This window comes from Schistocerca serialis, chromosome 3, assembly GCF_023864345.2.
Source record: "Schistocerca serialis cubense isolate TAMUIC-IGC-003099 chromosome 3, iqSchSeri2.2, whole genome shotgun sequence".
In the NCBI taxonomy this organism is placed as follows: domain Eukaryota; kingdom Metazoa; phylum Arthropoda; class Insecta; order Orthoptera; family Acrididae; genus Schistocerca; species Schistocerca serialis.
Window position 1 is genome coordinate 506036363 of NC_064640.1, and position 13303 is coordinate 506049665.

The 13303-nt window shown below is 43.1% G+C and overlaps 1 protein-coding gene across 1 annotated transcript in view; it reads right to left on the reverse strand.

Annotated features, from left to right (window-relative positions):
- The window catches only part of LOC126470950 (aquaporin AQPAe.a-like), a 55219-nt gene that overhangs the window by 22901 nt on the left and 19015 nt on the right, over positions 1-13303 (reverse strand). Inside the window, exons 3-4 of the mRNA XM_050099000.1 lie at positions 8185-8328; positions 4533-4742 (exon numbers count right to left, since the gene is read on the reverse strand). Of these exons, the coding sequence (XP_049954957.1) occupies positions 4533-4742; positions 8185-8328 (354 nt within the window). The remainder of the gene's footprint in view (positions 1-4532; positions 4743-8184; positions 8329-13303) is intronic.

Consider the following 13303-nt stretch of genomic DNA (forward strand, 5'->3'; position numbering starts at 1 on the left):
AGGGGTGCCCCAGAAACTCTTCCTGCCACCGACCCGTCCTGACACCCACATCATGATCACCCTACAACGCGGTCAATACCAGGGGAAGACAAGGGAACACCGAACTGCAGACCAGACGAAATGTAGGCAAAGGCGGAGAGTGACTAGTGTGGAGGCAAGAACAAGGCCACCAAAACAAACACCTACGTTATGGGACGCAAATATCGGAAGAAAAAGGATAAAACTGAGGAAAAACAACTTTTGCAAAAAAAAAAAAAACAACAAAAATAAACAGGGGACAATAGAAATGTTCACGGCATTTAGTGTTTTGTTACTTTCAAAATGGAACTTCCATATTGAACACTGCAGGGATGGACTCAACCGTCTATCCCTATTGTTACTTCACTGCAGCCGTCGAGTCATTTGGAAGGTCACTAAGGGATTTATGCTTTAATATTTTCGTGCATCTCTTTCGTGACAAGATTGTTCCGTAACTTCTAGCCTGGAAGAAAATTGTTACAATTTCCAAATATGACCGCTTTTTAACCTCTGACTACTACATGCATCATTCGATTGCTGAAGTATGTTACTGTGAAATGAGATGAAACCGATCAGGTGGTGTCAATCCGATCATTTACCGGTTTTTCCACGTCTGTAACAGCGTAGCATTTTAACGACATTGCAGCTAACCATTACCGTGAATTCTTGCCTAGTCTGTCAAGACAGAACAGTGGCGTGTTGGAGTTCGCGCAACGAGCTAATCGCGTTGTCAGGTGTGCGAGTCTCGTGGTACGCTGGTGTGGTTACCGCAACAGTGCGAAAACTTGTGCTGGCGTCTTACTTCCGACGGAACTGGCAAGGTCCCATATTATTGCTTGCATATGAACGTCAAAACCTTCAGTTTCGGTTTTTATTCATTGCTAATAATGCTTACTATACAGGCCTAATTACAAAATTGCATTTTTTTGAGGTGAATCCTATCATTCTATTATACGAATATTTTCTGGGACCAATACAGAAATTAACTACAAACCAGAATTTCTTCTAAATGCTGTGAAATCTGTCAAATCAGGAAAATTAAGCATCCTGAGATCTTCAGATGCAATACGCAGTTCCATTTATCAAATTTTACATGACTCACTGAACGAAAGGTACGAATACAAAATAGGCGGCCAACCAGCGTGAACCAACATTGAGGAGAAAAGCCTGGTTGAACGATTGTGTTGTGCGAAATGGGGGTTTCCTTTGAGGAATAACTATGTTAGGGCCTTTGTACAGGCGGATCTCAAGCGAGCAGGGAGAATTGAAGAAAGATTTCGGGACAATCTACCTGTGTACGGGTGGGTAACATCTGAAAAAAATTAAGCGAAAATGAAGACGGCAAAGGCAGCAATTACCCGAGGAACATCCATTATTTTAAGAAGCTTGAAGTGATTTTGAGTGGTGCCCCTTCCTGGAACATTATGAACTATGACTAGACAAACTTTGGGACGATCCTGGACAAATGAGAAAGGGAAGCGAGGCACAAGACATCTTTACAGGATAGTTGATAGTTTTTAAGTCAATTATTAGTGTGATGGTAGTAGCAGCTGCTGACGGCTCAGTCCTACCGTTAACAGTTTATAGGGAACTACACCTCTACAATACTTTGAAGGGGCAAAACTGGTGCAGGTTGTGACAGGAATCGAAGTGGTTGGCTTGACCTAACAGTGCTTGAATAATTGTTTGTTGAAATTGTGTTGCCTTCCACCCAGCAATTAGATGGACTTAAAGTAGGTGTGGGTGACAATCTGTCGAGTCGTCATAACGTGATGAAACTGCGCCAAGGACAGGACATTAAATTTGTTCTTTTATTACTTAATTCTGCTCATTTGTTAGCCACTTTATGTGGCCTTTTTAGACCTTCATACCTTGCGTGGAGAAATAAGATGATTGGAAGAGGAGTGGCGCCAAATTCTAAATTTCCAAGGTTGTTTAAAAACCTCGGAGACTATACCTATCACGTCCAAGTCAACTATATCCGAGTCAGGAAAGCAGCAATTTTTCCCTTTATGTCCAGATGCAGTCATTTCAGATTCCAGAAGCAGCCGATAACAATGCACATGGCACCAGCTCATGTGAAGTTCCTTGAGCAGCAGCCTTTGAAATGCAATTTGAACAGGTTCGCTCTAATCAAACAAAAGAAAAGCCACGCAAACTCCAGAGAAAGGAACAATTATCAGCGATTTCAATGAAAATTTTAGTTACAGGGCTGCAAGCAGGGAGTACCTATCCGGAACATGTAATCGTGATCTGGAGTAGCACGAGTCAAAAGAGAATGAGGAAATGGACAAGGAAAGATTGGCACTAATTTAAAGGGAATGTAAAGGGAATGCTTTCACGACAGTAAAATTTCCTACAGAAGAAGGTTCAGGTTTATTGGTAAAATTTAAAGCACTTCTAAAACGACATTTCCGAAAAAAAGGTATGTTTTCGGTGGTAATGTGTCTTTCCACAAGTTTACGATGCAACTGAGGTATAAGGAGTCCAAATTATTGAAGTTATTCCAAAATACAGAAGGCGAGGTAAATTTTGGAAGGTAGAGATGACATCCAACAAAATGTTTTGTCGAATTTTGTGAAAACATGTGTTTTTGTAGCAAAAATGTCAAGTGTAATGTGCCTGTAAAAATTCGTTTAGAAATTTTAAAATTTATTGAAATATAGCAATATACTTTTTTAAAGTAAAGTCTATCAGATTCACTCCACTGGAAGTCAGATTCCGTTCCTGCACACAGAATAGTGGTGATCGGATTCGCCCCAACTGAGGTGAAACTATCAACAATTAAGTTAAAGTAACTGCAATTATGAATTAAAATTGACGTAATACACGAATATTATCAACGTTTGAAATTAACACCGAATTTTTATTCCGATATCTGACCAGTAAATGGACGAAATTTAAAATAAGTGCCGTTTTTGATCAGTTTCACATTTTATGCTACTATGAAGTGTTCCAGCTACACTGTTAGTGAGACCACAGGGCGCAATTTGTGGGGGAAATCTACCCGTTGGCGATAACATAGGAAACGTTCCTTTATTCTTCTGCCTTATCCAGGAACTAATTGACATTTGAGTATTAAGCTATAACTTTTGTTATGGTTTGTTATATTAAGATGTGACATACTATGCATTTTCTTATGTGCGGAACATGCTGGAACTTTTCGTAATTCAGATCCAGCAATTAGTAACTCAGTGCTTCAGTAACGTCTACAGAGCAGACTGTTTCTTACTGCTGCACGTTTGTTAGCTTAACATTGCTAAGTTGACACTGAACCGTGTTCACGGTCGCTGGCAAATTCCACAGCTGAACTACTTTGTAAGTCTTGCATATGCTGCCATTAGCTGTCTGATCTCTACGAATATCAACTCATACTTCTTTTTGGCCGAAGGGATTCTTAGATTTGGAATCAATACTTTATTGCGGGTTTAAGTGAGGCTTTGCCGAATTCCACGGACTCTTCCATATTTGCTATTTTTAATTGGAAAATTTTATTCAGTTGATCTAGGTAATTACAGACTTTTTGCGGAATTGCCTTAACGCTGCTTATCTTACACATGCACGTGATGTAAGTGAAGGATAGATGGCAGCAGCACTTTTTTCATTTGCCGAATTATCTTTACTTTCATCAATATGCCTTCCTGTATTTATAGAATTTTCTCTATTAATTAAGGAGTTAACTGCAGGCTTCTTCGTGATTCTACAGTAACTGCATCAAGTTTGAGATAACCTTAGTAGTCTTATTTGACTAGTACTCAATAACCTGGCTGTAATAGCTAATCGTGGAGACTGTTAGACGAAGTGCATAACTTTATGTCCACACTAAGTCTTCATATTTTGCAGAATGAACGCTCATTGAGAATGCCGAGTTCGGTGGAACTTGGCTAAAGGTAGGACAATTTTCGCTATAAATATAAAAGATTGTGCATTAAGGGAAGTACGAATTGAAGTGAATAGGAACTTATTTGTAAAGTTACAATTCCATCTTTAGTTTTAATACACTCTACTCCAATATTAGTGTATGGATCCAGCCAGAATGTTCCTGCCATTGCAGCTATCGCTGTGTCTTCGGATAAATTAGTCTTACGTCTTCCACGAGACTGAGTATAGCGTCTCCTGCAGAGATTTCACTATCAGTTATTTCCATTGTTTCGCTGAGTTTTTTGCATTCGTTTCTTGTGGAGCTAAAGAGTCATTTCCTAGTTCGAGAGAACTAGTTTAAGTCCAGTAGAATTTCATTTTGCACTCGTTTTATGTAGTGCTTGCTCTGAATAGACACTGGTACTTCGTCCCGATACGGCTGACAAAACCAGAACGGCAACGAACGTTTTGGAACTGTTGACAAATTCTAGTTAAACTCTGCGCAATATGCCCCATTCGTTGAGTGGCGAGAAAATAGTCCTAAAATGAACCTGTATTGACCTTACTGTGTTGCGTTATTAGGGAGCGTCACGCGTGGGTCAATCTTCCCTCTGTTGAAAGTGAGTTAAGCAGGCGCATGCTATTTTACTTACCGCGAATAGGTGGCAGGCCGTTATGGATAGGCCTATGGCGAAGGGAGTACCACTCCTCGCCTCCGCGCTCTCCCCGAAGCAGGCGCCACACACAGTCATAACCAGCACGAAAGTTATTATCGCCTCCACGAAGACTGCCTGCGTCAGCGTAAGGTGTGGGCTCACCGCCGTCAAGCCCAAAGTGGATGCAGACTCTTCAGGTGTCAGCGCCTGAAACATTACGTATACCTTCTGCTAGCGTTTCCGATTACATTGAGGGCTTGATCTCTAGGCTGTTATGTAGGTTATACGCTTAATATTTTCTCTGCACTGAATGCGGCGCGAAGGTAACTAGTACCTTACAGTGCTTGAATATACTCTTCTCCCAGGACAGGGTGTTTTCCCGCTATTACTGAAGAAACGAAATTTGGGTCTGGCAGTAACAATCTGAGAATTATTTCTGATTAAAGGAAGTCGGCATTACAGTTCTTGTCAGAATTGTGTGATAGCGTACCACAAGAGGGTCTTTTGCATTTTTACCTAGCAGGTAAGTTTGGACGGAATGTGCGGGCTCTTCCTATACCTTTTGTGAAGGCAAGTTTCTCTGCGTGTACTTTACGTAACGACCTGTGTACCACCCAGTCGTTACTTTACGGTGTATCGAGGATAGCAGAAACTCACGACCTCCGTTTTTTTACGTTAGATCACTGAAGTGAAACTTTAGTCTTCGCTGCTACAGAATAACTACCTATCGAGTACAGACCATCTCCCTTTGAATATTTTGGGGTACACGTCTAAACATTGCAGGAGGGTATGTAGTTCTGTGTCTGCCAATATTTATGACAGTTATTAGAATACACTTATGCCTCATATTACATCCTATTACGCACTTGACAACAGTGGAATACGCTACTGTAACCGCTACTGGAAAATTAGTCAACTATGTGATATATCCGAGAGTTACTTTTCTTACCATCCTCAAGACCACTGGTGTATTTCACTCAACATGTCTTTAGTAATTTCGCCGACTTCATATTTCGGTGTTTAGAGATTAAATGCGACACAGGAAGGGGACTGCGAAAGCCTTTACCCTTCATTTATCAACACTATTTCTAGCAAGTTTTGGCTTGCAGTTTTTCCGATACCTTATTGCAGGAATGGCATTGTCGTAAACCTTTAGCTGGTGAGTAATATGTTTTAGTAACCAGTTACATTTCACTGAACTCTTCAGATACAGTCGTTTAACTATATATGACGGTAGTGTGTTCCCGAAGGAACAGTTACCGTAGATGACCATGCAGCTTTGCTAGAAATGAAATGATAAATTGACACCCTAGCTGCGAACAGGCGTTAATCTACTTCACTGGGGACCTGTTGAAAATGTGTGCCGCGACCGGAACTCGAACCCTGTATCTCCTGCTTACATGGCAGATGCTATCCGATCTGATCCACCGAGGGCAGAGAGGATAGTGTGCCTGCATGGGCTTTTCCTTTGCACGCTCCCCGTAAGACCCACATTCCCAACATGTCCACACCACTACATTCGTAGTCCGCCTAACAGATGTTTGCCCATGATACCTATTATTCGTGGCAGATTATCAAGTCCCGTATGAGTTCGGGTATAGCGTGTGCGTTCGCACAAGGTGAATGGCCGGGAAGCCGTATTTTAACTATATATGACGGTAGTATCTGTTCCCGTGTTAGAGTTCCGGTTGGGGCACACATTACTACTACTACTACTACTACTACTACTACTACTACTGGCTTTACATTGAGTAGTACATCAGTACATCGTATCAGCGTCCTTTATGGAAGCTTAAAATGATTGTCGACACTGTGCGACGATACTAACACGTAATTTCCACTTTTCCACCTGTTGACATTGGTGGCGAATTACAGGGTGTTTCAAAAATGACCGGTATATTTGAAACGGCAATAAAAACTAAACGAGCAGCGATAGAAATACACCGTTTGTTGCAATATGCTTGGGACAACAGTACATTTTCAGGCAGACAAACTTTCGAAATTACAGTAGTTACAATTTTCAACAACAGATGGCGCTGCAAGTGATGTGAAAGATATAGAAGACAACGCAGTCTGTGGGTGCGCCATTCTGTACGTCGTCTTTCTGCTGTAAGCGTGTGCTGCTCACAACGTGCGAGTGTGCTGTAGACAACATGGTTTATTCCTTAGAACAGAGGATTTTTCTGGTGTTGGAATTCCACCGCCTAGAACACAGTGTTGTTGCAACAAGACGAAGTTTTCAGCGGAGGTTTAATGTAACCAAAGGACCGAAAAGCGATACAATAAAGGATCTGTTTGAAAAATTTCAACGGACTGGGAACGTGACGGATGAACGTGCTGGAAAGGTAGGGCGACCGCGTACGGCAACCACAGAGGGCAACGCGCAGCTAGTGCAGCAGGTGATCCAACAGCGGCCTCGGGTTTCCGTTCGCCGTGTTGCAGCTGCGGTCCAAATGACGCCAACGTCCACGTATCGTCTCATGCGCCAGAGTTTACACCTCTATCCATACAAAATTCAAACGCAGCAACCCCTCAGCGCTGCTACCATTGCTGCACGAGAGACATTCGCTAACGATATAGTGCACAGGATTGATGACGGCGATATGCATGTGGGCAGCATTTGGTTTACTGACGAAGCTTATTTTTACCTGGACGGCTTCGTCAATAAACAGAACTGGCGCATATGGGGAACCGAAAAGCCCCATGTTGCAGTCCCATCGTCCCTGCATCCTCAAAAAGTACTGGTCTGGGCCGCCATTTCTTCCAAAGGAATCATTGGCCCATTTTTCAGATCCGAAACGATTACTGCATCACGCTATCTGGACATTCTTCGTGAATTTGTGGCGGTACAAACTGCCTTAGACGACACTGCGAACACCTCGTGGTTTATGCAAGATGGTGCCCGGCCACATCGCACGGCCGACGTCTTTAATTTCCTGAATGAATATTTCGATGATCGTGTGATTGCTTTGGGCTATCCGAAACATACAGGAGGCGGCGTGGATTGGCCTCCCTATTCGCCAGACATGAACCCCTGTGACTTCTTTCTGTGGGGACACTTGAAAGACCAGGTGTACCGCCAGAATCCAGAAACAATTGAACAGGTGAAGCAGTACATCTCATCTGCATGTGAAGCCATTCCGCCAGACACGTTGTCAAAGGTTTCGGGTAATTTCATTCAGAGATTACGCCATATTATTGCTACGCATGGTGGATATGTGGAAAATATCGTACTATAGAGTTTCCCAGACTGCAGCGCCATCTGTTGTTGAAAATTGTAACTACTGTAATTTCGAAAGTTTGTCTGCCTGAAAATGTACTGTTGTCCCAAGCATATTGCAACAAACTGTGTATTTCTATCGCTGCTCATTTAGTTATTGCCGTTTCAAATATACCGGTCATTTTTGAAACACCCTGTATGTTTACTGCAGTATCTGAAGATGTTAGCCACCGATTCCTGCAATTAATCAGCTGTGGAATACCTCTGATCGAATATTTCCCTCACTGCTGGAATAAAGGTGATATTTGAGGTACGTTGTGGCAATGGTGTTATATTTAACTGGACGCTCGTGCACTGATTGACGCTCTTCATCTGAATACTGCCTAAAAAAAGTTGAGTCTCCAACCGGCAACTCGCATGCATCCTTACCTTTAGGACGAGGGCTGCAGCAACGGCGCCGGCGCACTGGGCCACCACGTATAAGAGGGCTCTCAGCAGGAAGACGTGGCCGGCCGTCAGCAACCCCACTGTCACCGCCGGATTCACGTGCGCGCCGCTGACATGGCCCAGACTCTGAAACAAAGCAGGTCTCACTTGCACACGTTAGCTGGTAATTACTACCTTACTTCAGTGCTGTTTTCGTCAGTATGTGTCCTGGTTCATCTGGTATGAAATATCGATGTTATAGGAAAGCATTGACGTTTTCGCTGCTACAGTCGTGCTCTGTGCATTCCGTGGCGAGTCGTCTGACTTCTGTTCGCAAAATGCTGGTAGCTATACTGTGCAACAGCTTTTCAGCCGATATGAAATACTTAGGTGAGTTAAGGAACTCTTCAATACATATTTCCACATTTTCAATCGGTAAATACAGGGTTATTACAAATGATTGAAGCGATTTCACAGCTCTATAATAACTTTATTATTTGAGATATTTTCACAATGCTTTGCACACACATACAAAAACTCAAGTTTTTTTAGGCATTCACAAATGTTCGATATCTGCCCCTTTAGTGATTCGGCAGACATCAAGCCGATAATCAAGTTCCTCCCACACTCGGCGCAGCATGTCCCAATCAATGAGTTCGAAAGCATTGTTGATGTGAGCTCGCAGTTCTGGCACGTTCCTTGGTAGAGGAGGTTTAAACACTGAATCTTTCACATAACCCCATAGAAAGAAATCGCATGGGGTTAAGTCGGGAGAGCGTGGAGGCCATGACATGAATTGTTGATCATGATCTCCACCACGACCAATCCATCTGTTTTCCAATCTCCTGTTTAAGAAATACTTCTGCTTTAGCTTTTTCCGTAAGATTTTCCAAACCGTCGGCTGTGATACGTTTAGCTCCCTGCTTGCTTTATTCGTCGACTTCCGCGGCTACGCGTGAAACTTGCCCGCACGCGTTCAACCGTTTCTTCGCTCACTGCAGGCCGACCCGTTGATTTCCCCTTAACAGAGGCATCCAGAAGCTTTAAACTGCGCATACCATCGCCGAATGGAGTTAGCAGTTGGTGGATCTTTGTTGAACTTCGTCCTGAAGTGTCATTGCACTGTTATGACTGACTGATGTGAGTGCATTTCAAGCACGACATACGCTTTCTCGGCTCCTGTCGCCATTTTGTCTCACTGCGCTCTCGAGCGCTCTGGCGGCAGAAACCTGAAGTGCGGCTACAGCCGAACAAAACTTTATGAGTTTTTCTATGTATCTGTAGTGTGTCGTGACCATATGTCAATGAAATGGAGCTACAGTGAATTTATGTAATCGCTTCAATCATTGGTAATAGCCCTGTAACTGTAGTTATCCATCATACTACATTGCATACAATTATTTAAACATTGCAAGAATTTTGAAGATTTGGGAAAAATAAAAACGCATTGCCTTAACTTCTGTATGATTTGATTTTAGCTCATTGCAGCTAAAGAAATGTAGCAGAAATATCTAAGTTTTGAATGAAACAGAAGGGTATCATCTTTTAGTATTACTTGGTTTTATATCTGAAGGACGGTCGCACGGCTCGTCCATTCGAGTCCTTGGGCATCGCGAATCTTTTGGTCGCGATCTGTATATCTCCAACGTACCAGAAGATTTTCTGGGAATCTAGCACACAATCAGGGTTTTTTTACGCCAAAAAATATAAATCTTATTCAAAATATGGAATTAACTTGTCTGCAGCAGAGAGAGGTCGACAGCTGAGGATGCGTACAACACACTCCTTTCCTTTCTAGCAGTATCGTGAAAGATTGAACATTTGTTGCTCTTATTCTTTGGTATTTACGTTGAGCAAAGACTTAATCTAAAAGCGAACTTTTGCCTGATTTTTAGCGGTTTTGATGTAACAGCTACTGGTTTAATCGTAACCTTTTAAGTCTACATTGTATCGCTCCCTTGTCCACACGATAACTTTCTCGTTTTGTTAAATGTGATGATACATCTGAGCTATGCGCTCAATAGTACTCGTCACTGCAGCGGTTTCTTCTTAAATCCTTACTGCCTATCAGTTACAGTAGACATTCAAGTGACTGTAATAGAACTTTCACAGCGGAGTGTTTTATTCCCATGTAATTGCGAATTTGTCTTTCAGATCGACTGTAAGCAGATTTCGCTGCCAGTTCCGATATGCCCTGTGTCTAGATGGTCAGTTTGATCTTCGCACCGTGTCAAATGGCTGAGCACTATGGGACGTAACATCTACAGTCATCAGTCCCCTAGAACTTAGAACTACTTGAACCTAACTAACCTAAGGACATCACACAACACCCAGTCATCACGAGGCAGAGAAAATCCCTGACCCCGCCGGGAATCCAACCCTGGAACCCGGTCGCGGGAAGCGAGAACGCAACCGTACGACCACGAGCTGCGGACCGCACCGCGTCCAAACGTCAGACTGTATCGCAACTGAAGAGTAGTGAAATTTAGGAATAAATGGAACCAAAAAAATTTTCCTTCAACATCCTTTCAAGGAAGACTGCTCAGAGCTCATAAGAAGTGATTCCGCATAAAAACAAGTCGTTCAAATATACAGATAAATACAACGTGAAATCCGAAGGGTGGTGGTGGTGGTGGTGGTGGTGGCGGCGGCGGCGGCATTGTGTTGTGAAGTTTAGAACGTTATCTCTGACCGCTTTTACAATATTTCACGTACCAACCCCTTCCCGAAGGAGTTTTGTCCACATGGGTGTTAGTGAGCAATTACGATTTTGTACACTTATGCGCGCGCACACAATGTGAAACTGACGATTTACGTAATTGAAATGAAGCTATCTGACCGGTACGTAGGGATTGGTAGAGGATGTGCCGCATTTCCACCTCTAACCAAACCGATTTAGGGTGAAGACAGGCTCACAGTAAGGAATACCTTCTACCCAGCAGGTAACAGTGAAAAAGTGAGATTGCTGAGAACTTAGCTGGCCTAGATGTAAGCTTTCAGGGCTTTTATTTGCCTAATTGCTGATTTTGTGTGTGACGTCGTCCAAAGCAAAGTATACATAACTACAAGAAGGATGAACGCCCACCATTATTAAGGTAAGAGCAATCGCCGCCTGAACAAGGTGAATGAATTAGCGGCAGCAGATCATACACTGGAATAAGGAACCAACCAATTAGTTTCTGAGAAACTGACCTATCGCCGTAAGATGTACAGACGCCATGAAAAAAACCAGGAGCATATGAAGATATCAGACAAGTTTTTATCGTTAGTGCAAAAGAACAAACACCGCGAACTCTTTCTCACTACAAGCTCCTTAACAGATAGGCCCAACTCCGTTGATGCCTCTGAATGTTTCCAACACTGGAAGCTTTAACGTTAGATACTTTGACTTGACTACGACCCTATACCTACGAAAGAGTAGTGAACATTCCTTGAACTTTCTATAATAAAAGGTGAGGTCGCCTAAGTAAAGAGGGTGGGGCCTTAAGTCACCTGGGCCTCTGCATGCGACACGAATTTTTCCACCCACAGCCGTCGTTTGCATTGCAGACAAGCCCTAAGGAGCACCCACTATTTAATAGTGCTACCTCAAAGAGTTAAGTGTGGCAGAAAAGGAGATACTGCACTCAAGAGCGATTCAAACAGGAAAGGGATGAAAGAGTGAGCTGGTTAAAGAGGAAGGGTTCACCACACGCTGCATGCAGTGGTAGATGGCGCCAAGCCGAGACCAATCCACGTAGCTCAAAGTTAGCGTAAGTCTTACCTGAAAATAGAACCACTTTTGCATAGAAAACCAATTCAGTTCCCAGTGATTCGTTAGTGGCAAAGACTGGGGTGGGGGGCCCCTTTTACGAGAAGCCTGAAAATTATTTTCGTGGTCGGCCACAAACCGATGGCGAACATACTGTACATAGTATCTAGTCTGCACGTCCACGTTCTTGTCTTGCCCACTGGAATAAACGTTTCTGCTCTACTCTGCGGGATCAGAATCTATGATACATGAAAATTGAGTTCTAATTGCTAGACATTTGATAATTGTCATACGTACAACACAGTAATATTTATTAAAAGAGTAATACTATCAAACCGCACTATTAGCAGTTCAGATGTGACCTACACAGTAAGTTCCCAATAAATGGTCTTTCGCCCTCTTCTCATCTGAGTTAATTGCTCGCGACAGAAGTGGGAAATCATATCACCACTTGCCACGTGATTTTGTTACCATTACGGGCGGTACAATTACTTCCGTGAAGTGTAAGGGATCCAGTACTATACAGTTCTCTCGAGTTCACTTCCTATTTTTACCGAAAACATGAGTTTAGTTGTAGTCTAACTGTGACGTCACCCGAGGCAGCGCGTAAGCCGACGTTTGACGCCGACCACGAGGTGGTTGGGTGCAAATTTAAGTGAAGTCTCTGCCTCAGGCAGAATTTATACAGGGTGTTACGAAAAGGTACGGCCAAACTTTCAGGAAACGTTCCTCACAAATAAAGAAAAGATGTTATGTAGACATGTGTCCAGAAACGCTTAATTTCCATGTTAGAGCTCATTTTAGTTTCGTCAGTATGTGCAGTACTTCCTCGATTCACCGCCAGTTGCCCCAATTGAAGGAAGGTATTGACTTCGGTGCTTGTGTTGACATGCGACTCATTGCTCTACAGTACTAGCATCAAGCACATCAGTACATAGCATCAACAGGTTAGTATTCATCACGAACGTGGTTTTGCAGTCAGTGCAATGTTTACAAATGCGGAGTTGGCAGATGCCCATTTGATGTATGGATTAGCAAGGGGCAATAGCCGTGGCGCGGTACGATTGTATCTAGACAAATTTCCAGAACGAAGGTGTCCCGACAGGAGGACGTTCGAAGCAACTGATCGACGTTTTAGGGAGCACGGAACATTCCAGCCTCTGACTCGCGACTGGGGAAGACCTAGAACGACGAGGACACCTGCAATGGACCAGGCAATTCTTCGTGCAGTTTACGATAACGCTGATGTCAGCGTCAGAGAAGTTGCTGCTGTACAAGGTAACGTTGACCACGTCACTGTATGGAGAGTGCTACCGGAGAACCAGTTGTTTTCGTACCATGTACAGCGTGTGCAGGCACTATCAGCAGCTG